The sequence below is a fragment of the Phoxinus phoxinus genome (assembly GCF_949152265.1).
Source record: "Phoxinus phoxinus genome assembly, chromosome: 16".
Classification (NCBI taxonomy): domain Eukaryota; kingdom Metazoa; phylum Chordata; class Actinopteri; order Cypriniformes; family Leuciscidae; genus Phoxinus; species Phoxinus phoxinus.
In genome coordinates, this window is record NC_136891.1 from 27,932,094 (window position 1) to 27,960,053 (window position 27,960).

The following is a 27,960-nucleotide window of genomic DNA, read 5'->3' on the forward strand; positions in this document are numbered from 1 at the left end:
GTGCAGGGGGACCCTATTGACTTGAATGGGGTCTAATTTTAAACCTGCTTTTATTTCTCTTATCATCCTTGATGTGTCATACAAGTGCCCAGCCATGTTGAGTGATTCCTTCAGAGTGAACACGGTGAATCTGACTGCATTAGATGTGAAAGATATGAATAAAAATGATGTTATATTGGCCATGCAGCGCACATACCTGTATTTAGTTCCTGTTTTCGGTCGAAGTCCAAAGTAGTCGATTGTCGAGTTCACGCGCATAGGTTTAGTTACCTATGATCACGCGCGTGAACTCGACAATCGACTACTTTGGACTTCGACCGAAAACAGGATGTAAATGCAGGTATTTGCACTGGTTGAAATAACATCATTTTTATTCATATCTTTCACATCTACTGCAGTCAGATTCACTCGTATTCACTCTGAAGGAATCACTCAACATGGCTGGGCACTTGTATGACACATCAAGGATGATAAGAGAAATAAAAGCAGGTTTAAAATTAGACCCCATTCAAGTCAATAGGGTGCAAATTTTAAAAAGAGGATAACACGGTGTAGGCAACACAGATTTTTGTCGTTGTTCTCTGTATTGACAGCACTGTTTAACTGGACTGCAGCGTTTTCCTCATTCAGAGGTGTGTGGAAGCCGATCGACAGCTGTGGACAGGTTTGTGTCTTACAAACTATTCACTCTTTTGCTCGATGTATGCTTTTGAGTTAAGCAGGTCATTGTAACTTTTTAGAACAACTTACTGGCTGCAGGGAATCCGTCGCCGCCATCAGTTTGTTTACATAGAGGAACTGGTGAGTAATCTGAATGAATGAACTACATGCTGGAGGTTAACATGTTAAGTTAGCAACACTGAACATTAACATTAGTGTTAGCTTTGGCTGCTTTAAACAAATGGTTGATTCATTTTTATGCTGTGAAGTCTGCCATTTTTTGGTTTACATGCACTAAAGAAATCAGATTACAGTACTGTTGGATTATTTATTTGAATTTTGTGCAGGCAATATAACTTTATTGCACTTTTGTTTATAAATTGTAGTTTGTACATTTATTGATTATTTTGTAATGATTTAGAATTGTGTACACATGGAAATGACATTTGAGTGTGGAATTAGCTAAAGTTTAATGCAAACTTAGTTCTAACTTAGTCCTATTATTTACTGGTCCTGTTGTTGTACTACAGGCCAGGTTCTCTCTCTCTGTGTTGGGAGATAAATGATGGCGAGCTGAGCTACTACGGCTAGGAGCCTACCATCTGCGCAGCATCCACTGAACAGCCGTCCTACTGGTCTGGTAGGAAGGTTGTCTGCAGCCTGTCCCCCACACACCTCTCTCCATAGACAAGCGCTTCAGTCCAACATGCACATCCTTCCCCTTGATGAACAATAACCTATGGACTTACCCATATAAATTCTCATAAAACCCTTGTGGGTTGTCGCGTTGGTCTTGAAGTAACCAAACATCGCTGGGACAGTTTTTTTTCTTTTTGTTTTGAGTGTGTGGTATTTGGTGCTATTATTTCTTATTTGAACAATAACCACAAAGTGCACTTAATTATAACCGGTTCAACTGCAGTCTGTAAATATTTTGGGTTCTTTTTCTATTTTCATTATTTTTTGTTTGTAAATATTTTGTTTAATCACTTTTCAATACATGGTACCTGTACTAAATTGAAATTCATGTTTCTGTGTTATTACTGACTACCAGCTCCTTTAGCCGAATCTAGACTTCTGCGATTTAACTAGCGTATATTGGTTTAGCTACCTATTCAACTTATAGCTAATATTTATTGCATTAATATTTGCTAGCAGGTCCCAAAGACCCGTTACATTGTCATGCCAACACACCTCACAAGCTTAGAGTGGAGGAGTAGAAAAGCAGATAAACACTACCCTCCTGTGACACTCTGGAGAACAATACTTTCAGGGCAGCTGGTCAAAAAAATTTTTTCCCAGTCATGCCTGAAAGACACATGCCTGAAAACAAATAAGCACTGCTTTACACAAAGCAAAATGCATCATTTAATGCACAAAATGAATAAATACTCTCATTCACTAACATTTGTTTAAAAAAAAAAAAAATAGAAATGTCTCTCACACACACACACACACACACACACACACACACACACACACACACACACACACACACACACACACACACACACACACACACACACACACACACAGTATAATAATTAAAACAAGATGAGTAGCACACTTATACATTTTATATAAAAAGAAAAAAATAACTTGTTTATTTTATGCGGAAGGAAATGTTTCTGTAAATGTGGTAGTAATGGAGTAATACTTGAACAAGGCCTGTTATTGATGTATTTGGCACTACACAATAAAACAGTAGAGCAAAAAGACTGCTGGTCATTTCCAGTGCAGCCACAAGCAACTTTAAATGCCAAAAGGAACTTTAAATGCCACTTTAAATGGAACACATGCTCAAAACTCCAGATGCTACCCATAAGTCTCAGTAAATCCATTCAAAGTAAGCAATTTCATCAAGATCAACTGGATAATCTGTTAGATGTATTGGCTCTTTGTTGTAAAATCGTTCTCCTTTGTAACTTTTCCAGCGTCCGGCTGGTAAGTAGATATCCCTTTCTTGCTTGCCAGGCTCCAGTACTGGTGCCACCATTAGGTCATCTCCTATCAGAAACTGTGAGTCAACTCTATAAGCCGTTTCATCACTGGTGGCGATCCACCATAAGGGGCGAATTATGGGGTCTCCGGTGTCCAGAAGTTCTTCAGCCAGTTCTATGATCCTAGGAGCCACAAGTGTCTCGTGTAGCTCAGTGAACCGTTGAGCGATAGCCACCACCTCATCATCGTACTCCCATGGAGGAATGGAGAACTGCATGGAGGGCATGAAAGCAGACAGCTCCAGCCACCGAATATACAGCTCACGGTCTGGTAGCTTGCCATTTCCATCTGTACGGTTAGGATAGGCATTGCCTCCAATCATGTCTGGCAAGATGAACTGGTAGCCCAGGATGCTGATGGTGAGGACGGTTGGGATCAGGGACTTCAGGCCAAGTTCGTAGCCCCACACGGAGTCGCGGTCGATCAGACGGAAGAAACAGGAGATGTTCTGAGAGCCATAGCCAGACTGAAGCTCAGTGCGCTCGTTGAAAGGGATGGCCATTTCAGTGTAGTGGCGAGTGAAGGTGCTTGGGTCAGGGAGGTGGGCTTGGGTTCTGAACTGCCAGGGCAAGCAGCTGCTCTCACCTGCATCCAACTTGAAGGAGGAAATGCCATATTTGTGGCGTAAAGAGAGAAGCTGTGACGTGAACCAGTTGCGAGCTTCTGGATTGGTAAAATCTAGGATTCCACCGATGCCATTCCACCACTTAACCAAGGCTGGAAGTTGGCCTGTCGGCTCCATCACGAACAGGCCTTTCTGTACACATGGCACAAAATTAGCTGAATCATAATTCACAAAGGGATGTGTCCACAGGGATACTAGGAAGCCATCTGCCTTGAGCTTTTGAAACATGGCAGAAGCATTTGGAAACTTCTGTGTGTCAAACTCAAACTCCCCATACTGACTGGTGTAACCATCATCAAGTTCTAAGTGGCTACAGTTAAAACCATAATTGCGTATGTTCTCTGCATAAATTAAAAGTTTTTCCTGGTTGATGTTAGTCTTGTATAAAGCCCAGGTCGACCATATTGGGTGCCGGAACATTTCTTTGGCAGGAATTTTGTTAGGTTTGGGGAAGTATCGGCGAGCCATGACCTTGTGGATGGAGGTCACATCTGGGCCCACACAGACTCTGTAACTAAGTTCAGCATAGGGAGGCCTTCCAGGTGCAGGTTTGTATGGACTGTCCTGATATCGTGCCTGGAAGTACATGGTTTTCTCTGTATCATTCCAGCCCAGGTGGAAGGGCACAGAGTCGTTGATCTTAATGGCAGTTGCATTGGATGAGAGCCAGTAGCGTTTCAAGATGCCTCCAAAGTCATGGCGATTGGAGTACACGTCACTGGTGACAAAAGATTTGGGTGCCTGCTGACCCGAGAAGGCCATAGGCCAATGCTGAACAGCAGTCTCAGCACCACCATACCAGTATGATTCAGTGTAGGACATGGCATGTTCCACTGGCCGATCTGACTCCAACTCTTCCCAACGCACACGGTAACAAACCACTGTCTTCTTTGGCTTCACCGTCATAATGAAGAAGTTCACCTTGCCAGCAAACGAACGCGAGCAGCGAATAATCACACCCTCCTTCGAGCAGGAGTCGAGATCAAGTGTGCCAGACCTGAAATCAGCAAGCATAAATCAGTTTCTTTTATAAGAATATTAAGTTTAGATTTATGATGCTAAAAAACAAAGAGAGCTTTTAGAAGTGGAAAAATGTATACTGAATTTATTTATCAATAAACTGATTCACAACTGATTCTGCATCAGGACAGATATTGTACAGTGGACATCAAGGGACAACCTAAACCAAATGCAATCATTTATCAAACAAAATGGCAACAAAATTGGGCCCTATTTTAACGCAAGTATCAAACGCGAAACGCAAGTTACTTTGTGGGCGGATCTCGGGCGATGTTGCAATTATACCGGCGGGATAAATTACTCTTGCGCACAGAGCAAATCTAAAATGGGTTGGTCTGAAGTAGCTTCATTATTCATAGGTGTGGTTTGGGCGTAACGTGAAATAAACCAATCAGAGCTTTCACATCCTCATGGACACAACAATGATTTCCCTCGTGTGTTAATATTTTTCCTTGTAATAATGTATGATTTGCAAAAATGAAAACGGCTGTGTCTGTGTAAATGAGAGAATCAAAGTGTATATGCATGTTGTGCACAAGCTACATTATGGCCAAGCATGAGTCCTTAAAATACTATATGAATAACACGCCACTGACATAAAAAAAAATACATGAAAAATATATTTAAAATCTTTTGAAAACAATGGTGTATTGAATTTGTAAACGAAGTATGTTAACTTTTCAATTGACGGTTAATCATTAAATAAAAACATCAAATTTGAAAATGGTTTAACATTTTTTCAAACCCACATGAATCCAACAGGAATACCAAGAGTACATTTCAACTAGGCAGGTTTTAAAGTTTTAGTGAAGATTTAAAAGATTAAAAACACTGACCTGAAGCCCATCTTCAAGACACTCCCCCCAGCCTGGTTGCGGATGAGAAAGCCATCCTTATTGAGATCAAGCCATTCTGTCTTCAGCAGGTCAGCTTTCCGTAGGGAGGCAAAATAGTCACACCATGCAGCCACTACTGCCATCACCAGAACCACACCAATAACTACAGCCCCCACCAGACGGCCACAGTCCTTGTCCATCTTCTTGATAGGCACACCATCAGTGATTGTTCCTCCTGCGCCTCCCAGGAGTAATTGGTACATTCATCTGCGTCTTTGAATTTACAGTTAAAAAGTTGTATAGGTGAAGTTAATTTGATAACCTCAAGGCTATAATGTCATATGCACAGCACTAATATACAAGATATAATTTGGTATACTTATGTAATAAACTGAAGCTGAGAGAACTGCAGATGGTCTCACATTCTGTTTTTGAGGGAAATATACAGCTCACTAATAAGGTGCAACAGTGACTCACAACTTTTTCCGTGGCATTCGTACTGGAAGTGTCTCATTTTGTCAACACCCAGCAAACATTTGTCCGACGGCAACGTCGTGTCCCTGGCCAAAAATATGGCGTTGCGTATACGGCATGAATCGGTAAAAGATAGCCTATGTAACACAGAATTGATAATGTCCAAGACGTCCGTTCAAATTTTATTTTGGAACTATTTTGCAACCATGACGGGACGTGTCGGAGCCTGAGGGACGTCTTTTCAACGGTGATTAAACATCCACATTTTTGCTGGGTAGTCACTTTAAAAAAAATCAATAAAGACATTTGACAATTAAATCAACGATATGAATCAGAACATTATGACATTTGAGAAGTAAAAAGTTTGTAGGCCTACTTGTAATCATGAATTTATACTAATCCCATGAAGCACCGTGAATGATGTAGCCAAATCAAACCACAAAAAAATGGAACAATATTAAGTTATTCTCTATAAATCGTATTGGAATTTTACAGCAAAATACTATGTACAAGTTTTGTGCGGAGATTGACTCAATGTTGTAGACTTTTGGAAGTAGCCTAGATGGTCACTTTCGAACCTTTTGCTACTTACAGGTAAGATTGACTTTGGTAATCTGATTGGCGGATCACTCACTGTCTGCCATTATTGGACAAACTGATTAATCCAGGTGTGCCTGACCAACAACAATAATCAGACACATCTGGATTAATCAGTTTGTCCAATAATGGCAGACAGGAAACAAAGGAGCTGGCTAAAGTTCAGAAAGTAGTGCAGCTGTGCATTAAGTCCATTAGAGTAGAGGAATCAACTCTTTTGGAGTCGACTGCCTGCCCAGTCCTGGGGAAAACAGCTAATTTGCTGTAAATTAGGCTTAATAATTTACGTGAGAGATTAGACGAGTAAATTAGGCTAAATGATTTTAAAATGACTTCTAAATGAAGTCATTTTCTTATTTTGTATGCAATTGTATGCCAAAAGCAAACCTTGTTTTGTTTTTTTTGTGTGACTTTTTTCTTATTTTGTTAAATGATCCGTTTTGTCGTCCTCTTTATTGTTGCTTGGTAATTTTTGCGTTCTTTGGCTAACGTTACAGCAGTTAACGTTAACAGTTTATTCCGGGCGCTTTTGCCTTTCCATCAGTTAAAAGTCCCTAATAAATTGGTCTACTCCCTCCTTAGATTGTCACATTTTCATGGGACAACGACAAAGAAAACCTTGTAACAAAACAGTTCGGTATTTTATCACATATAAGGAGACATGAAACAACAAGACTGCCAGTGATCGATTTATCAAGCAAAGGTGTCGAGACTCTCGAGTGTAAAACACCCGCAGGATAGATTTTTTTCGACTGACATAACGAATTTGCTATAAATGACTAAACATGTATAAAGTTTAATGAGAAAATACTTACCAGCTTGAGTAGCCTGTTGGTTTCGTGTGCTGTTACTGTTTCCTCTCTCTCGAACAATTCAAGACGTCGAATTCTCACAAACTGTGATGAAGCGTTTTTAACGGTAATCAGCAACATAAATCCTCTAAAGTTTTTTACATTTTTTTTATTTTTTATATATTTTTTAATAATGTAGGCCTCCATTTGTAACACTATACTTTGTATTGTATTACCTTTAAATCAAATAAATAAATAAAAACGAGTTAACGCTGCTGCATGTGAGGGTGTTCGCCGTGACGTCACGACGCGCTCTGGTTGGCAGAAGAAAAGTAATGACCGCTTAAAGCGCAGCGCAAACACAGAAGAAAATGGTTGTATCGTGCTTTGTGATCGGCTGTGTTAACAGGTTCGATAAGAGTAATAACCCCAAGAGCTTCTATCGTGTACCTAAACAGCCTGAATCAAGAAAGAAAGCTTTGAATTTCTGCAATTAGGCGTCTATACCCAGCGGAAAACAATGGGAGCCAGCGGACCACGATCGCGTCTGCTACCTACATTTTGCGTTAAAAATTAAAACAAATTTTGTAAATAAATGTTACTAGTAGGTTCTATCGCATTGATGGGTTAATTAATCAATGAATAACTGTACAAAATACCGCGGAAGACGTGTCAAAGTGTTTGTTTACATAACTTTTTGTGCATGCTGTGACTGAGCAATGGAAGTATAATAACACTGACATACCCTTATAAATTAAGGGCAAATTATTGTATTTTCATTCATACATTTTACGTATATGTTAACAATTGTTATATATCAGAGGTAAGATAATTTTGAATATAGCCCATGGATAAATTACACCTGTATTTTTACTCTAGTTGTAACATATTTACCAGTTATCCTTAGTTACAACAAGTAATATTCGTAATTATTACTTAATTTATAGGCATCTAAAGATTTGTACGCCTTCATCGACTCTCTGGTAAACATAGATGGCGTGTCGATGAGATACAGATAGATGTCGCCGAATGTCAAATCTGGCCATGTGTCCGGGCTTTTGCTCCAATTCTCACTCAGGTGATATTGATCAGGCAGAGAACATGAACCCTGGTTATATAAAAGCTTAACCTTATATCTCTTTTTTGGTTCTTCGGACAAATAATTAGCATATGCTGACAAAACACAGGTAGACTGCAGCGAGTCTGCGACATGTTTTGGTTCTTTCTGCCAACCAGTTCGCGACCACGCCCATATCGTGACGTCACATTTGACTCCGGCGAACATCCCTATATACAGCCACTGTGGGAGTGCAGTAAAAAACTTTATTCTGCCTTTATCAATCTCTCTATTTTAACTCTTTAAAAAAAAATTTTGACAATTGTGGAGCTTTATATATATATATATAGTATATATTATTACATATAATACTCTTAAATGGTAGTAATACAGGTTTGATACGCACTATAATAATACGCTTTGTGATAATGTAATGTAATGTCATTGCCAGCTTGTCATGCTCATCCAGGCCACAGAGAGGCAATAGAGCCACACTGCACATTGAAATTTGGAATAGAAAATCCAAGAAAGTGGTACAAAGAGCAGTTGTAAGAGTTGTTCCATTTAAAAGTAAGTTTTACATTTTAGTTTTTTTTTTTTAAACTGTCGTTAAAACATTCGATAATATTTCCGATAACGTGTTACTAAGCTGTCTGTCTTTCTCATAAGTAAGTTAGCCTATCAACAGTGCAACGCTGTGACGGTAAGCTTTCTGCTTAACGTTAATTCATATCTCTAATTATTTCACTAGCGCTGGACACAATTCTGACAACTGTGTTAATGTGTATTTCTGCATAACCATGATAAAGGCTTTAGGATTAGGGTACAAGTTCCGCTTTAAGGAAAATCTGTTTGTTTATGGTCCCAAAAAATATGAAGATTAAACATGTTGATTTATTATTATTATTATTATTATTATTATTATTATTGATGCATCCTTTAGAGCTACAGTACTTTGGCCTTCTTAGATCTCAGGGATAGTATCATATTCCACCGACAGCTTTGATGTTACCAGAAACATAAGGTTGAGTGTCAATGCAGGTTCAAAGCATCGCATATGTTAGCTTGTTACAGTTTGCCGAATACAACATTTTTACATTTGACCACTTTTGTCAATAATGGTCTGATAATAATATAACTGTGATGATTGGACAATAGTTGTTGGAGGATTACTACTAAAATAACATTTTAAAAGCAAAAAGAGAATACAATAAATATATAAAATCACATTTAGCAATTTGACAGTGCAGTTTTGATTACTGTACGTTGAGAGTCCATTACAATGAACATCATAAAATCTTTTTAGTAAATGTACCTCTTCAGTATTATGAGTTATCTTTGTCACCCCTCAGCTTTACTTTAACCTATTTATTTTATTTATTTATAATTGTCATATTTTAAGACTTCATTCTAAGTCTTTTAAAGACCTTTTAGAGCATCACCACTGCTTGGTGGCACTAAAGAAAACTGCACTGTCTTTTGTCCTAAAACTCATGTGACAGAGTTCTCATTAGCATAATTCTGCGACATTTAAAAAATCATTGCATGTTAAATCAAAGTACCCTAAAAAAGATGGATCAGAAAGATATAGTTGTTTTGAGACTATTGCAAATCTGTTTTTCATTATTTATTTATGTATTCATTCATTTATTTTTACTACAGAGTGATCTATGGAGTTCCCAAAGCTGCCCCCTCACTCCGGGTCTGTTTTATCTGTAGTGGACATGCACACAGGTGGAGAGCCGCTGCGCATTATCCTGAGCGGGTTTCCAGAAGTGAAGGGGGACACCATCCTTGCCAAACGACGTTATGTGAGAGAGCATCTCGATCACCTTCGCAAGGTCTTAATGTTTGAGCCCCGTGGTCACTATGATATGTACGGAGCCCTTCTGGTCAGAAGTGAGTTAGCAGAGGCTGATCTCGGCGTCTTGTTCATGCACAATGAAGGGTACAGCACCATGTGCGGCCACGCTGTCATTGCGCTCGGGCGCTTTGCAGTGGATTATGGTTTGATTAAAGAGCCCAGTTCACCCGAGACACAGATAAACATACACTGCCCCTGTGGCTTAGTGAAGGCATTTACACAATATTCCAATGGGAAAACCGGAGCTGTCAGATTTCTCAGTGTGCCAGCCTTTGCTTTCGCTACAGGTAAGCCAACTACGATCAGAGCATGGCAAAGCGATCATAAATGAAATTGCAAGTTTGAATTATATTATTATATTAGTCAATTCACTTCTTTGCCATCCTTGTTTTTCTAGATGTGAGTGTCTCTGTACCAGGATATGAGTCCATCACTGTGGATATCAGCTATGGTGGAGCTCTTTATGCTTTTGTGAGTGCTGAGAAGTTTGGATTGGATGTCAACAAGTCCAAAACCAGAGATTTGGTGGATGCAGCCACTGCTGTGAGTGATGCTGTCAAATCCCAGGTAACTGGCCCAGTGTTAGCCATCTTCTAACCGTATACATACTGGGAACTATATTCTCAGAAGGCAGTATGCTAGCTGGAGCCGTTTACCTCCAGTCTTTGTGCTAAGCTAGGCTAGCGGTGGGTGCGTCAGACAGAGTTACGGCACGCACGGAGATGAAAAGGGTATGTATGGACTTATCTAACTCTGGGGGATACGGTGAATAAGCTAAAGTCCCAAAAAGTCGGCGTGTTCCTTTAACTAAAGACTAAACATGAAAACTGAAAATATAATTATAAAAGTGGTTAATAAAGAGAACTGGTCAAATGAATCCAATCACATCAACGTGCAGACGAGCTTTAGCATATCATCTTTACTATGCAGGGGAGTCTAAGAGAAGCCAGGTTATGCCAGTAGGCCTATATTTTTCTGTTGATGTAAAAAAAATCGGGCACATTTAGCAATATAGCGGGTAAATTATGTATATTATGATGAACAATTTGACTTTCTCCACTGAGGCTACTGATTTTTAGAAGGCAGCTGAGCTGTCTGACTGAGATGGTGACCGGGAATATGGTTTGTGTAACATTAGCAACACATTATTAGCTGTTTGATAACATATTCAAGCGAAAGGCTAATCATATCAATTACTGTTATGTGTCCGAGCTATACATAAATTGCATTACCATTCTGATACATCGACTTGTAGACGAGCCTGTATAATTCACTCTTCCACCAATTCTTCTGAATCAGTTTCTGCTTCAAACATATACGGCTGAATTAAACCAGTATTTCCACTTGGCATTGTGCAGTGTATACTACAGTAAAGTTGAGCGAGTGGATCTCTGAGCCGCTGTGAGTGAGTGGAGGCGGGACTAATTTGCGTATTCATGTATCTGCATGTACTTAATGAAGCAAGGGTGTAGAGTTACATTCAAGCTATTTGAAGGCATGAATAGAAATTTTCACAGGAAAAAACATTTAAATATGTAATTTTGGTGAACAATGATGAGTTTTGCGGGAAAAAATTATTGACTACAAAGGGGACTTTAAATAATCATATTTTCTAACTATTCCCAATGGGATCAAACAAGATTAATCTATGAATCGAATATGGTGATACTGGATGAAATCATTTATTTATTTCTGAATTTCAGTTTCGAATAGGACCTTATTTGATTCTTTCATTCAAGTTTTTTTTTTTTTTTTTTTTAAGGGAAAGAAACACAAACCTACTTTATTCCACATTGTGTTTAATTAATCTATAATTTGCATAATTTAGTGGACTAATTATTGTTATGACCCTAGGTAAAGCTGTACCATCCAGTCAGTGAGGATCTGGCCTTCCTCTATGGCACAATCCTTACTGACGGCAAAGATGGTTATTCAGAAGAGCCCACGACCAACGTGTGTGTGTTTGCTGACGCGCAGGTAAAACCAGCTGACATGTTTATATCTATCCATACACAGGAAGTTCTGCTCTTCGAGACTGTTTATCCTAAAATGATGTATCCTAAAGTCTATGTGACAGATGTCTGTTAAATGGCTTGTCAGGTGGATAGAAGCCCTACGGGGTCTGGTGTCACCGCTCGCATCGCTCTTCAGTACCATAAAGGCCTGATCGCACTGAACCAGGCCAGAAGCTTCCAGAGCGGAGCTACAGGATCAGTATTTACAGGAACAGCAGTAGAGGTACCAGTAGCAATTAAAACTGATTTTTATATCTGTTAATTGTTGTAAATAAGTGAGGTATTTTATATATATATATATATATATATATATATATAATATATACACACACACGACTAGTCCTAGAAATGTATTTTAAATGCTTGATTCTTTAACAAAATCAGTCATTTGCATCTCTTCTGTTGTTAAAGGAGACCATGTGTGGGGACTTCAAGGCTGTGGTAGTAGAGGTCAGAGGTCATGCTCACTACAGCGGTGTGGCCAGCTTCACCCAGGAGAGCGACGACCCCCTCAGTGGAGGCTTCCTTCTGCGCTGATTTAATCCACTATCAATTTCTGCCTGATTTCAGGTACGGTTTCTGAGCTTGGGAGCGCATCAATCTTAAATCATGAGAACACTTTCAGACATTGAATCAACTTTGTGCTGTGACTGCTACAATTTCCCTAAGATGTTACCACATCAGTTCTGGTTTAAATTATATTTTTGTGAATAATGGCCACCAGGAGGCATTGTCTGACCACATTTGATCCAGCAAAAACTGAATGAACAGTGTGGTGACAGTTTTTACTAAAAAAGTATTGTTTTTGTTTATCATGAAACCCTATTGTGACTTAAATCGACAGGATGTAACAGTAAATACTTTTCAGATTCTTCCATTTATTCTCTTATGATTCATCTTACAATGGAAGGCTGAGTTTTCCTTAAATTATAAAAGTTCAATGGAGGTATCTTGCACTGAAAAAGGAAACTCTGTCATACAACTAGGCTGATCATAAAAAAACCAGGAGAGACTCCAGACAGGAAGGATGTAAGGGGAGAAGAGTATTGCCTTGATCCAGTTACTTGCAGATCATTTTAAATATGACTACATTTCACATCCTCAAACAGAGAGTCCAACACTTGACATCAGAAACTGCATAGAGTCTGTACAATGACCGTCCACAGTGTTTAAGACACAACATGGGCACCACAGGCCCCTAAAAATCTCACCTTTAAAAAAATCATTCCCAGGCAGCCTGTACCGGATATCACAATGCAGTCAACTTTCTGAAATAAGCAACCCACAGCCCTGGTTATTTATGTCAGTAATATTCCTTAAAAACACTCTATATGTATATTTAAAAAAAAAAAACCTTAATAGAAAGGGCAAAACCCTCTCTTAAAGGGGTACAGTCACTTTACAGCTTTTCAGTGACCTATATACAGACACTTGTCATTAAACCTCTTTAAATAACCATCCGTTCCCACTTTGAGAGAAAAGCAGTCAGAAAAAGCAAGAAATGTAGTAGTTCACATGGGTGCCAAGAGCCATTGACGCTTCTGACGATTTGTTTTGTTACAGTAAGAAAAAAGGGGTTGACAAGAATTGCTAGTTCATGTGGTCAAATGAACGTGAGCTTCTGACTCATAACCAATCAGTAAACTCACATTTATCTCAATCTCTGATAATAATCCTGGTGCTCCAGCACACTTGATGAAATGAATCATTAAATTAGGTTCATTTGGCAGCCATATTCTTAAGTTCTCTGCATTTAGACAGGTTTCCCATTACAGTCACACGACACAAGATAAACTGACTGTCTTTGGGTAAGCATGGTTTCCTCCACTGCCAGGGATGGTGTTTAATATGAGGAGAGGAGCTAATGAGTGTCCTCCAGACATTCACCACTGCAAGTAAGTTATTTGGTTGCAATGAATTGCGTCTCAGTGGTTGATCAGCATGACTGCCATTTAGAAGTTAAGCTTGGTAATTGGACGCTCCCTGCCGGTGTCTGATGTCTGGCTGTTTATGCGTTTGCGATTGCGCTTCATCTTTGACAGGTCTTTATCAAAAACCTCTCCAGAACGCAAAGCGGACACCAGATCGTCAAACTCTCCCCCGTCGTCCTCTCCGTTCTCTTTGGCTTTTCGAGCCTTCCTTTCTTTCTCCCTCTGCTCTTTGAGCTGAAAGACAAAAAAAGAGGACATAATATTTAGCAGTAAATGGGTGAAGAGATGAGATATGGACCTGATGAGTTAAGTGGTTTGGCTTGAGCAGAGGCTGTCAGTTACTTAACTTTTCAAGTTAAATACACACACACACACACACACACACACACACACACACACACACATAGGGTATTTTATTAGGTACACCTGTTCAACTGCCGTTAACAATTTCACATGGCAGCAACTCAATGCATTTAAACATGGTGAAGACGATCTGCTGAAGTTCAAACTGGGTATCACATCAGAATGGGGGAGAAATGTGATTTAAGTGACCTTGAACGTGGCATGGTTGTTGATGCCAGATGGGCTGGACTGAGCATTTCAGAAACTGCTGATCTATTGGGAATGTCACGCACAACCATCTCTAGGGTTTACAGAGAATGGACTGAAAAAAAAAAAAAAATCCAGTGAGCGCCAGTTCTGTGGGCAAAAATGCCTTGTTGATGCCAGAGGTTAAAGGAGAATGGCCAGACTGGTTCGAGTTGATAAAAAACAACAGTAACTCAAATATTATTATATCATTACAACCGAGGTCAGCAGAAGAGAATCTCTGAACACACAACATGTCGAACGTTGAAGCAGATGGGCTACAGCAGCAGAAGACACCGGTGCCAATCCTGTCAGCTAAGAACAGGAAACTGAGGCTACAATTCGCACCGGCTAACCAAAATTGGACTATAATAATAATAATATTAATAATTCGTTACATTTATATAGCGCTTTTTCTGAGACCTCAAATCGCTTTACATAGAAGGGGGAATCTCCTCAACCACCACCAATGTGCAGCATCCATTTGGATGATGCGACGGCAGCCATATTGCGCCAGAACGCCCACCACACACCAGCTTACTGGTGGAGAGGAGACAGTGATGAAGCCAATCAGTGTATGGGGATGATTAGGAGGCCCTGATGGACAGAGGCCAAGGGGCAAAATGGGTCCAACACGGTACTAGAAAGGTGCACCTAATAAAATGGCCGGTGAGTATATTTATATAAAACTTCATGTATAAGGTTCACAGACCTGAGCCTCCATTCGTGCCCTGCGCTCCTCCTCCTCTTTGCGTCGGCGCATGTTCTCGTTCTCTTGACGGGCATCTGCAAACGACTGCAAGAACTGGTCGAATATCCCAAAGAACTCGTCAGGCTGCATCTTATCAGCATCCTCACCGAAGTGCTTGACCGCCTTTAAGAACTGGTGAACAGAAGCACTGGTCATATGAAAGCCATTCCCTGCTCTCTTTGCTTTCAGAGTAGTGACATGAACATGAATCCCTCAAGAAAATCCTGAAAAAACACGTAAACACTCTAGGCACAAACCTACTGTGGCACAACAATGTTTTTTTGTTTTTTTTCTGTGCACTGTTTTTAAAATAATAGCTATAAATGACTAGCTTGTTTATAATTTCCAGACCATTAGTGGTTTCTGAGATAGGAAAGAAAAATGAAATTGTGGTTACTGCTCCATAATGCAGCTGAGAGAATTTTCTTGTAAAAAAAAAAAAAAGGACCAAAAATATTATTTATAAGAAATAATGTTAAATACACTTATTACATAATTTACATGTCACTGAATGTTGCTAAATAATGTTACGATACCATGGTAATACATACAGCACAGTTTTCAACAACAATATTAAATTTATCACAGAAAGCCATGTTTTTACTTGTGTCATAAAAACAATGAATGTAAGATGTAGTAGTGACAACAAACTGAACAAAGTAGTCAAGTGGCAAACTCATCAATGTTTTTTTTTTTACAATGCAAAAAAGGGCAGACCGAGAGGAAAAACAAAGTGCAGTGGAATGGGCAAACAGTAGCATAACAAACTGTGGGGGTCTAATGAAGTTCTAGTAAATGAACTGTGTGACGCACTGCTAGTTATCCGGTCACCGGTAGCAAAGCATAAAGTGGTCTTGTTAACCAAGGTTTCTCCAGTGACTGATTACAGCCTAAACACAGGGGACTGGAGTCTTGCCATGGCACTGCTGTTGCCTCGTGCCGTCTCACCACAGGGGAGGAGGCCTAGCCTTCCCACAATGCCTTTGATGTGCCTTTATCACTGCCATATGGAACAGCTCCTCCGTGGGCCTGTACGTGCCTGAGAGCCAAGGGGCATATTTTTATTTCTCCTTTGCCCTGCTTTTACATCTCTTCTTATCTGTCTCAGACTTCAGGCAGGAGGCCTAGGTTAGGTTGGAGGTAAAGATTTTCTGCTGTAGTGTATAGGGCATGTTATTTTGCGTTTACATGCATGACCTTTCTATCAAATGTAGTTCATACATAGGCATAAAATAAAAATGTCAACTGTCAAAGATGTAGTAATAAGACAAAAGAAAGCCGTTTCATTGCTAATTAATATTTGAAAAACTTTTGTCCACTGTGACCAACATGCAGGGGGGAAACCCCCCCAAAACAAATTAGAAAATGATATCGTAGATAGACGACCCCTGGATACACTCATGGGTGTGTTGTTATTGTTAACTACAACTATTATTCACTTTAAAATTAATCTGAAATAAAATATATTAGTTAACCATTTTTAAAACGCCAAAGGAATTAAATAAAAACTAAAAATGGAACCTTGGCAACTAACTGAAATAATTTAAGTTGAGGAACTAAATTACTGAAAGTGAAATAAAAATAAAGCTAAATAAAAATATATGACAAAAGCACATCCAAATTACTGAAACTAAACTTAAATAATTGAAAAATAAAAGCAAATTGAAATGATTAATTATTACTCCAATAGTATATAAATAATACCAAAATAAGAGTTATTATCCTGGTTAACATTTTAGTAATTTGACCATTTTTTGTCAAGGCAAGGTAAATTCAGGTTGTCATGTGGTGTGACTCTCCAAAAACTTGATGAAAATAATATCTATGCATTATTAGAAAAAAAAATCGCTCTCTCTCGCTCTCTATCTATATATATATAGAAATAATAAAAGTAACCATTCAGATGTTATGAAATATGAAACCAACACGAATACAAAGAGTGCATTTCTAGGAACTTTTAGGTGGGCTGTCCCATTTATCCAAGATTTTTACATACAAAACATTCACAATCCTGTCATAAAAGCACAATATCATGAATTTGCTGTATTTTGGCTTTCAAAAACCTTGACATTTCATATACTCGTTTCCCCTCACAGGACTGGAAGATAATATAAGGTGTGTGTGTGTGTGCCTCCCCCTGCACAGATGGAGCTTGCGAAAGCAGTTACAGTTGTATGTCCTTTTCCTCCTCGACGTCCTGTAGGGCCCCCAGGGGCCAGTGAAAGTGCCAGGGTCACTACATAGGAAGCGTTCACAGTAAGAGGTTAAAGGTCAGCTCCTGCGCGCAGCAGGACATCCAGGGTAACTGCAGCCCGTTTCTCCAGCTGGCCTTTGAAAGAAGCTCAGCGAGCACCAGGATGTGCACCTTAAAGATAAACACACAAACAAACACATGCAGTCCAGCACACACGCGCACACACACACACACTCACCAGTTCTTTGGCCTCACCGAGGGAGTCCTCGACATCAGAGAAGCTGAAACTGGCCACTGTGATGAACTGGCTCACTACAGACACAAACTTATCCCCAAACTGCTGAGGACTCTTCTTCTGGTATTCTAACTCCTGCATGAGAGAGAGCCTGTGTAGATGATTTGCTTTTAAGCTTGTGAACAAAGAGGATTCATGCAGCACTTACACTCTCTACGCTCTTCAAGCCACTGCGAAGATTATTGATCTCCTTCTCCAGTTCAGTCATGCTAGAAAAGAAACAGTCATAAACACCACAATCATTTTATTTTATGTGTAGTCAAGAATGCACCCTAAGGGGAGAGTGGGGTAAGCTGTGCCACTTTTGACTTAACTTGTTCTCTAGGTAAGGAAAATTAGATGTAAACTAATATTTTAGTTAGGATGTTTACTATAAACTGAAATATAACATAGCAGGCATGATATAGTATGATGGTATATGGAAAAAAAAGTGGTCCGATGACAACTAATTAGTTGTGCCATGTCAAGCGGCGAGTCCAGAACAATATCATTCTAAATGCCCAATCCCATTCCAAAGTCTTATTTTGCAGCACATTTTTCATATTTTTAGTAAAAATAAGTTCAATACTAATAATAGATGTGTTGTGAACATTTTGTAATATTGTTTTTATTTAATGGTTAAACAATACGGGTGAAAGCTTACAGTTATTATTATTAGTTAATGCAGCATCTGACACACTTTACACCACAGCTACCATTTTGGGAATGCTTCATTTAAATAATTCATGACAATTTCCTATAATTGAATATTTTTTAAGATTGTTATTTTAAAACAATCTTAAAATATACCAACAAGTATGACATTTTTATAAACGTTTTTAATGATTATATTTTACATAAATTAAATGTAAAAGTATTTTTATTCTTTTATATTACCATAAAATGAATTGTACATGCCATATAAAATACAAATTACTTTAAAATTCAAACAATTATATGAAATATGAATTAACACATACTTTTTTCATTTTTTTTTTTCAAATAAAACATTTTAAAATATTTTATACAAATGTGTACATCTCTGAATCACTGTCAGCTGCATATGATGGTCCCTTTTTAAATATATGGTCATGCAACAGAAACAATCCAAAGTTTGCTATATTAAGGGGTGACACATCTTACCCCATTCTCCCCTATGCCATAAAACACAATTATATCCATATGCCACACAGGCAACCATTTTTAGCCTTTTTTCCAAACTGGTCACGCTGATAATAACCACAGATATATATAACATCCATTCATCTGAACTTCAACCCCTGTGATAGCACTAAAGCGACTCCATTAATAATATAATGTGTGTGAAAGGCTCTGTTTTGAGCTGAGCTATTCATAGCTGCAGAAATGACCTCTCTGTGGGACTGATAGCTGCTTGTCTTCAATCTGTGCCGCCTTTATTCCTCCCTACACACAACACACTGAATTATCAAAGTACACAGAGACATACTTGTGTGGTTATGGAAAAACCTGTCCACTCATTGTAGCTTGTGACCCTTTCAACATATTATTTTTCATTTGTAGTCTAAATAAATGACTGACTGATTTGCTTGAGGCAAACAAGAGTCCTTTATTAGTCTTGTGACTTCACTTGTGGACCGAGCATGATCACATTAGTCTCGCTGGCGCGACTAAAATCTAGTTTAGTGGACATTCTACTGTACATTTGGATGGTCCCTTTGAGGCAAAGTAATGAGGAATGACTCAAAATTAGAAACTATCTTCCAAAGGGGAAAGTGTCACAAGTGTATCACTCACATCTTGGCCCATATTTGTTGGCACGCAAACCTCGAGAGGTCATGGAGTGGAGCTTTATTCACACTCTCTCTGCTATGCTGGCCATGTATCTCTCTTCCACTTATATATTTCAGCACCTAGAGCCAGGAGAGCCGAGGGCCCCATTTCTTCCGACTATAATTTAGGGTTTTCCTCTGCATATGTGAGTAACCAAAAGCTTGTATGACCCCACAGCATGGATTTAAGCCCAGTGGTGGGCGGGAGTGACACCGCAAAAACTATTTCCAAAATCCATTTAGCGCAAGTAGACCCTACAGGCCTGTAAATCGTAAAGCCGACGAAAGAAGCGCACGCTATAGGCCATCCGCAGCTATACCTACTTGACTTTTGCAGCTTCCGGCACATTCTGCAGCTCCTCTGAAAAGAGCATGACTTTTGAGTACTTCTTTTCCAGAATAGTGATCAGGTAGTGTAGGAGAGTGATATTCCTGCAACGGGACAAAGGCGACAATACAAGTTTGAATATAAATCACGGTGTTCTTTATTCTTCCATAAACACGAAGATAGATTTTCTCACTTGTCAATGCTGGACTTGGTGTCTGCGATCTTGTTGAGCGAAGAGATTTTGAAGCCGTATGCGTTGCCTCTCTGTCCTTTGTTCATGTAGTTACCAAACGCCAGCACCACCTCCAGCAGCTGCTTGAGATTCCGACTGTGCAGCACCTCTTTTGAGGCCTTGATCAGTGCTGCAAAGTGAAATACAAATAGTCACGCAAGGGGGGAAAAGAAATCTTAAATGTTTCATGTTCATGAACTATACTGCAGCTATATATATATATACACACACTATATATACTATAAATGTATACATATATATAATAATTTTAATAGATTTGTATTATAAACTCGAAAAATTAGAATATCGTGTAAAAGTTCATTTATTTCAGTAATTCAACTTAAAAGGTGAAACTAATATATTATATAGACTCATTACATGCAAAGTGAGATATTTCAAGCCTTTATTTGTTATCATTTTGATGATTATGGCTTACAGTTTATGAAAACCCCAAATTCAAAATTAGAATATTGTGAAACTGTAAGCCATAATCATCAAAATTATAACAAATAAAGGCTTGAAATATCTCACTTTGCATGTAATGAGTCTATATAATATATTAGTTTCACCTTTTAAGTTGAATCACTGAAATAAATGAACTTTTACACGATATTCAAATTTTTCGAGTTTCAACTGTATGTATATATATATATATATATATATATATATATATATATATATATATATATATATATATATATATATATATAATTGATAATACCTTATTTGACATTCATTTTATGATAGTACTTTATGATAATATTTCACAATAAACTGAAACTAAAAATGATAAAATGCATGAAACGTAATTTTTTTCCACCTTATTTTTTAACATAATTTACATATTTTACGGTATTATAATTAATCTGAATATTCTTCATTTAAATACAGTATTTTCTTAAGCTAAACATGGGTCCGTTTAAAATAAATTTGACTGTTTTAGAGCACATGAACACACCTTCGACTTTAGGCTTAATTTCTGCAATCCTTTCAGCAAACTTCTTCTTGAAGTACAAAGACTGTAACCTCTGCTGGTAATGGTTTATTCTGTTGGAAGGACAAAGAAAAGGATTGGGTCAGGGAAAAAGGGAGAATACATCAAATATAAAAGAAAGGCCCATTAAAAAGACTGCACACTACATCACCCATAATAGATTCTAAATGAGCTGGAGAACTTTATTGTCCCGCTCAGGACACGATAAAACGGATATGATCTGTATACACAGAATTAATGGTTCCACTGAATGAAAAACAAACAGCCTGAACCAGTGATCTGAAACTGACGCTGCTGTGTTACATTCAGCACTCTCGTGCCGGGGACAATAACCTTGGTGACCGCACTTGCCGAGGGCCCAAACACAGCCTAGGGACTAAAATCTGACAACCAAGTTGATTCTTTGAAAGATTTCTCTTTCCTCTATACTACAAACACATCAGCCACAGCGGAGTGAAAAATTCACCAGGGTCTCATAAACAGAGAAAGAAAAAGCAAGCAAAGCAAGCCAAGGCACCTGTGATTTGTTTGGCTCAGCTCCTCTGTTAGAAAGTGTAAGGCAGCTGCACAGCTACGATGAGATAGTACTTATTTAGTTACATCAAATATTGATGCTGAAAAGGATCCTCAGCCTGACCAGATCAATGTGTCACCCACGATTCATAAACCCGTTTCCTTCCTTCCTCAGGAAATCACATTTGCTCCTGACACTGTGTGTGTGTGTGTGTGTGTGTGTGTGGGTGTGTGTGTGTGTGTGTGTGTGTGTGTGTGTGTGTGTGTGTGTGTGTGTGTGTGTGTGTGTGTGTGTGTGTGTGTGTGTGTGTGTGTGTGTGTGTGTGTGTGTGTGTGTGTGTGTGTGTGTGTGTGTGTGTGTGTGTGTGGTAAAAAACGAAACAGATCTGAATAAAGTCACTGTACAGTGGTGGGTGGCCGGCCTTCATGGATCAGATATTCCTCACACACAACGTATTAGGCCAACATCATGAAAGAATCCATGCCAATCAGCAGCTTTTCGGGTATCGGTCATGATGGGATAGCAATCTGTTTTTTAAATCTCTTCCATTTACACTTGACCACATAAATGTGTCGCAAAACGAATATAAATCCGATCTTCAATTCCTGCGCTACATGCAAATTTAACAGAGTACAAGCAAAGACTATTGAATTACACACGACTCGCCACTCGTATTGTTTTGAATGGGGAAAAGTGCAACGCTGAATATGGCGGAATAAGTCCCGCCTTCTAAATAAGAGCCAATCGCTGATTGGTAAAGTTATCTCGTCACGTAATTTCAAGTATGAATTTTAATCGTAAGCTTGGCGAACAGTTTTGGAGAATTTTATGTTTCCCCATTCAAATAGAAAGGAGCTGCACTTGCATGTCCGAGAGGCGTTTCAAAGATGGCCGCTGAGTAAAATGACTTAGCTTAAAGGGACTTTGGTACAACAAGTCAATGAGAAACGGATATGGGCAGCAATTCATTTATCATCAGCTAATTTCAAAGACCGCAATAGGAGAGAAAGCAGAATCAACACTGGTAAGATAATGTAGTCTCGCTACATTTAATGAAGATAATTGAGTGTTGAGCTTCAAGACGTGTCAGCGAACTCATTTGCAGCAGTTAGCGTTATGACTAACGCTAATTAATTAACAAGTTAATTAAATTAGATTAAATTAAATTAAACTATTCGCACTTGCCACACATTTTTTCAAAATGTATTTTTACTCAAGGTGCATCGTAATGGTCAAAGACATCCAACTAGTGTGTGTTTACATAGACCAACATAAACCAGTTACATAAACATAGACACAATGTTAAGACTGTGTCTTAAGAACTAGTCCAGACAACTAGCAGTTGTGTAATCAGTCATTTTTCAGATTCAAATTAAACCAATATATGAACGTCCCCATTAACTGTCACAATGACAGCTTATATTTGAAAGCCCCATGTTTGATTAACTGTCATACCTGCTCATTTCATAGAGGAAACGATCCGCCTTTGCCATGCGGTCCAACTCATGTTTGTGCTCCTCTAATACGTCCACATCACTCTTCTCTGGGACAAACTTCAGCATCTGGAGCAGTGAAGAAACACCATTAATAACAACAGAACTAATAATAGAGAATAATCCTCAACCAGTCTCATGTGACATTATTTTGAAAGGCCGTTTCTGCTTCAGAGTATTTAAAAAAAAGGAACTGTAACTTAGTTTAATAGAATTACATAATTTATCTCATAAGTGCGACTTTATATCTTACAATATGACTGTTTTCTGTAATTATAACTTTCCATGATTGTTTATTTTCCATAATTGGAACACAAGTACATTTAGGACTTTATATCTCACAATAGCAACTTTCATCCATAATTGCAACTTTATTCCTCACAAGAGCAACTTTACATTTCACAAATGAAACTTTATATCTCACAAAATAGCAACTATTTCTCACAAGACAAGTGCAACTTTGTATCTCACAATTTCAAATGTGTACCTCACAAATGTGATTTTTTTTTCCATAATTGCAATTTCAACTCACAATTGTCAATTTAAATCTCATAATTGCAACTTTTGGAACAAAATTCCAAATCTCACAATTGAAACTGTTTCCATAATTGTGACTTCACATCTCACAAATGCAACTTTTTTCTATCTCACAATTGTGATTTTATTGCTCACAAGTGCAACATTATCTTACAAATGCAACTATATATTGTAATTGTGACTATTCCGTAATTGTTTATTTCCCATAACTGACTTTATATCTCATAATGTGACGTTATTTCTCATTTTAAGCATAGTCTCACTATGCTTTTCCTTTTGTCCCTCACATTGCAGTCTGCTCATGCCTGGACACTCACCTGCTCCAGCATGTCTTTGGGCAGGTCTTCCTGTTCATCCATGGTCAGAATGGCTCTCTTTATTTCCTCATTGGAAAGTTTCAACCTGAAACACAAGCACAGGATATACAGATCAAGCAACCTGGGACAAATAAATTCATTTGAAATGAATTCACAAATGAAATTTGAGTGGTAGATCCACATCAGCACAGAACTCAGTGAACTCAAATTAATCACATAGAGAAAAGGAATTTCCTCCGCTTGCATCAATTTTCCTTTGGCATACAGTATAAATAAATTAGTGTACGTTATTTAGAAAAGCTATTAATCTTGCGGCCCGATGTTGAACCCGTGTGTTTGTTCCAGTCACCAGGAATTTCCTGGCTAACACTATATATCATTACTGGAGTGAAGAAGTGATATTATAGCATGACTCATACAAGTTAACCCAGCATTTGCCTGCTTTAAATAATCTGTGATCATCACTGGTTACGTCTCGACAGTAACATTCCATTTGTGGTCAGTTTGTCGAATAGGAGTCCCTGCTCTTTCCACCAATTTGTTTGAACTATTTATGAGAAGTATGCTGTTGAAAATCTAAGGAAGATAAATATCTTTCTCCTATAATTTGCAGATCTTTTTAATAGCCCTCGAACAGAGACGGTCAAAAACAGCCCAGGGGAAAATCCACCACTCAAGCCCACCATCCTAGATAGCAAATTAATGATAGAGAGAATGCATCTGATCCAGGGATAGCTATGTTCAGACTTTATAGGCCGAGAAGAACAGGTGTTTGACGGGTCTGAGATCAGCGCTGGAGAGCAGCCTTCGTTCCCCTGCCAGGATCCAGAGAGACTGCAAACCACAGCGCTGACGTGAAACACGGCCAGAGCACTTTCCATGTTCGAGTCTATGTGTTTGTGCCAAGCAGCGCTTCCAATTCCTAGCATTCTGTGTTACTAAGTTCTTTCTAACAAAGTTCACATGCTTACAGGAGTCAGTGAAGTTGAACTCAGGAAGAAAAAGAATGAAATAATGGCAGCCTCAGTTCATTCAGAGGCAACCCAACGTCATTATTAGGTCATTAGCGTAACCGCAGGACTCCCTGGTTTATTATTTAATCCGCAAATAATAAGCCGGAGACACAGTCGTGGAAAAATCTTGCAGAGGACTTTCCATTTCTTGTGGTCACAGATACTTTACCAGGATTGTGATATGCCATTATCAAACCTTTAAAGACCCAATGGAAAGCTTTTTAACCTTTAGTCCATGTGTGTTGGCTTTGAGGCCATCTGTGTGCTAGTGACGATGCTGACAAAATTCACTTTTAGCAGATATATAGGCAATTTCCTCATCCAGGAAAACAGACAAAAGTATTTGACTCATCTTGCACTACATACTATAGATGTTGTCCAATGAAATGCTCTTTAGAATGAGAATGATGCTCTAATGCCACGTGCAATCACAAATGAATTCACTGAAGTTATCGGCCATCTAAAATAAAACCGACAAAGGTTTCAATAGCATACATCAGATTTGTCAAGAAGTGTCCTTTAATGATGGAAAACATTTTTGTTGTTTACAAACCAAAAACCCGACTACTTGAGTTTTTGATTTGTCTCTTTTGAAATGTTTTCTATTCTCGAGCTGCATGTATTTGATCAACAATACAGTAAAAACAGTAATATCGTCATATTATTACAAATCAAAATAGCCGTTTTCCATTTTGATATATTTTAAAATGTCATTTATTCCTGTCACGACAAAACTGAATTTTCAGCATCATTACTTCAGTCTTCAGTGTCACATGATCCTTCAGAAATCATTATAATATGCTGATTTGCTGCTTAAGAAACATTTCTTATTGTTATCATCAATAAAAAACAGTTGACTTGTGCTGCTTAATGTTTTTGTGGAAACCGTGTTTTTTTATTTTTTTAAGGGTTCTTTGATGCAAACAGTATATATTTGAAATAGAATTTTGTAACATTATAAATGTCTTTTTTAATGTCTGTCACTTTTGATCAATTTAATTCTTCATCTCTTATACAGTGTTGCTTCTCAAATAAATGTAATCTTTTGTTGTTGTTGATATTTTAACTTTTCTTCTGCAGTGTATAGTTCTTTCTGACCTATTCCTGTGCAACTGGCTTAGTAGGTTTCAATTCCTCCTCTAAATGAAAACTTTCGACATTAAGTAGATTAATATGACCTGAGCTCTAATTAGCAATTATTGAACATATGTTACTCCTCAGTCTCATCTCCTTCTATATCCAGACCACCATCTCACCCTCCGCCGCCTCGTCGTCCAGCACCACATTTACCATTCCTAAACCAACACTAATGACTCTACGGGCTACAAGCGAAACTATTTAAATCCCTGTGAATCTCAGCTTGGGTGGTCCGTTCGGTGGCTGTACAATGGATTACACCACAATCTCTGCTTGTGGAGAATCCTAAGAGACCATTTAGGGAGGATGAGAGTGTAATAGAACCACAGGCCGTGATCTACAGATGGTGCTGAAGACAGCTGTTAATGTGCGCTAAAGAGGGTCTCAATGTCGGTTATTCACAAACTGTCATTAATACAAGTTTGCAGAGGGGATTTTCTAGAGATTTTGGAATTGGTCTGTTCTTTTTCACGTAGTTTGAAGTTTCGCTTTACGAGAACCTTTGGTGTTTGGGTCCCATGCCAAACCACAGTCAGTCAAGTGAGCCGTCATATATCCGAGACCGTCTGGATTGGCAGCTGTCACCAACTGTTACGGTTTGCTTTGTGGGATTCGTTTCATACTAGAAGGGCAGTCCTGAGGTAAAAAACAGATATTTTAACCTAAAACAAGAATTTGATCCTCTAGTAAAACTATGTATAAAGACAACATCACCACTGAGAAGAGAAACTCAGTTGGAACCCTGGATAATTAAAGTGTTAAGCTCTCTTTTCACACTTCAGTCACATATGTATAAAGAAATTTAAACCCTGATTATTAATATTCACCAACCCAGGAGTTCTACAACTAGGACCTGCAGTAGTGTTTTCCTTCAGTATGTATATATATATATTACATGTATATATATATGTTTTTAGTGGCTTGATCGTCCTATTGTAAGTGTATAAAATATTTCCTGAGGTTTGAATTGACAAAACATTCTTTAAAGATGAAATCAAGGTAATGAGACATGCCGACTTAAAATAATACAAAGCTCATGCTTTTGTGCATGCTAATATGCTAATGACTGCTAATATGCTAAAATGCTAATAGCTCTCTTTAGGATGTGACATGGCCAAATAAATCCAAGAAAAATACTCAAATGAATGTACACTATTTTCATTAAACGAAGCCTTGATACATAGAATTTCTAAAATTAATTATATTTTGGTAGCTGAAAGTATAATAAAATTAGCCAAAATATGTAATAAATGAGCACCCAAAGGGCTGTGACGTCACGTGTAAAACGTTTTTAAAGACGCGACTTCCAAACCACTGCGATCTGTGGAGCTTCTGCAAGCACAGAATCCTTGGGGATTCCTTGTGTGTGTAAGACAAATATCCTTCCTGGCATTGACAACCAGGTTTTCAAGAATTATTATTTTTTTTTTTTTTATGATTTAAAACTTTAATCAATGTTCCTGTAAATGTTTAGAGACACACGCTGCATTGATTTATAAAGAATTCAAGGAAGCCACCTCCTACATATATGAAGAAACTAAAGAGCGGTATCTCTTTCATTGATAGGAAATACAATAACCAAGGTGGAGGTTACAGTACCAAACCAAGACGGAGGAACCACAAGATTTAACCCACAGGATGTGACATTACATCTGGAGTTCAGTGAGGTCCACACACACTTGGCAGCCGATGGTAAACTAAAAGCCGGGTCAGACACATCACTCACCGTGAGAGAAGGATGTTGCAGTTCTGAGCCCGGCGGCCATCGATCACAGAGAGCTCCTTGACTTTCTTGGAGCTCAACACATCTTCCTCAGTCTCTTTCTGCAGTCAAAAAGGAGATACATTTCACTCAAGAACAACTTTAAAGATCAGAATTTAAATAAAATAATCAATACACTCAGAC

At 38.4% G+C, this 27,960-nt stretch overlaps 3 protein-coding genes across 25 annotated transcripts in view; 1 reads left to right on the forward strand and 2 right to left on the reverse strand.

Annotated features, from left to right (window-relative positions):
- Positions 1-1,955: 1,955 nt before the first annotated feature.
- Positions 1,956-7,133, reverse strand: LOC306983510 (myogenesis-regulating glycosidase-like). 3 transcript variants are annotated; one of them, XM_079583986.1, is made up of 4 exons: positions 7,029-7,133; positions 5,143-5,415; positions 2,183-4,283; positions 1,956-2,099 (listed from the first exon to the last, which is right to left on the reverse strand). In XM_079583986.1, the coding sequence occupies exons 2-3, from the start codon at positions 5,403-5,405 to the stop codon at positions 2,489-2,491; spliced, it is 2,058 nt and encodes a 685-aa protein (XP_079440112.1). In that variant the 5' UTR covers positions 5,406-5,415; positions 7,029-7,133; the 3' UTR covers positions 1,956-2,099; positions 2,183-2,488. The 3 variants fall into 3 exon arrangements, with proteins under 3 accessions (XP_079440112.1, XP_079440114.1, XP_079440113.1); XM_079583988.1 differs by having other exon boundaries at positions 5,143-5,383; positions 7,029-7,071; XM_079583987.1 differs by having other exon boundaries at positions 2,008-4,283.
- Positions 6,366-27,934, forward strand: l3hypdh (trans-L-3-hydroxyproline dehydratase). Of its 17 annotated transcripts, none has more exons than XM_079583999.1 (8): positions 6,366-6,477; positions 8,513-8,631; positions 8,739-8,764; positions 9,724-10,212; positions 10,323-10,492; positions 11,780-11,902; positions 12,026-12,163; positions 12,352-12,812. In XM_079583999.1, the coding sequence occupies exons 4-8, from the start codon at positions 9,732-9,734 to the stop codon at positions 12,475-12,477; spliced, it is 1,038 nt and encodes a 345-aa protein (XP_079440125.1). In that variant the 5' UTR covers positions 6,366-6,477; positions 8,513-8,631; positions 8,739-8,764; positions 9,724-9,731; the 3' UTR covers positions 12,478-12,812. The 17 variants fall into 17 exon arrangements, with proteins under 17 accessions (XP_079440125.1, XP_079440138.1, XP_079440131.1 ...); XM_079584005.1 differs by having other exon boundaries at positions 6,373-6,477; positions 8,735-8,764; positions 9,781-10,212; XM_079584010.1 differs by having other exon boundaries at positions 6,385-6,477; positions 8,735-8,764.
- daam1b (dishevelled associated activator of morphogenesis 1b) overlaps positions 12,799-27,960 on the reverse strand; it is a 78,554-nt gene continuing 63,392 nt past the window's right edge. For all 5 annotated transcript variants that reach the window (XM_079583983.1, XM_079583985.1, XM_079583982.1 and 2 more), the window contains 10 exons: positions 27,781-27,878; positions 23,905-23,989; positions 23,013-23,119; positions 21,008-21,096; positions 20,011-20,179; positions 19,814-19,921; positions 17,848-17,908; positions 17,643-17,774; positions 15,172-15,342; positions 12,799-14,105 (listed from right to left, as the gene is read on the reverse strand). In XM_079583983.1, coding sequence (XP_079440109.1) covers positions 13,893-14,105; positions 15,172-15,342; positions 17,643-17,774; positions 17,848-17,908; positions 19,814-19,921; positions 20,011-20,179; positions 21,008-21,096; positions 23,013-23,119; positions 23,905-23,989; positions 27,781-27,878 — 1,233 coding nt within the window. In that variant the 3' untranslated portion in view covers positions 12,799-13,892. The remainder of the gene's footprint in view (positions 14,106-15,171; positions 15,343-17,642; positions 17,775-17,847; positions 17,909-19,813; positions 19,922-20,010; positions 20,180-21,007; positions 21,097-23,012; positions 23,120-23,904; positions 23,990-27,780; positions 27,879-27,960) is intronic.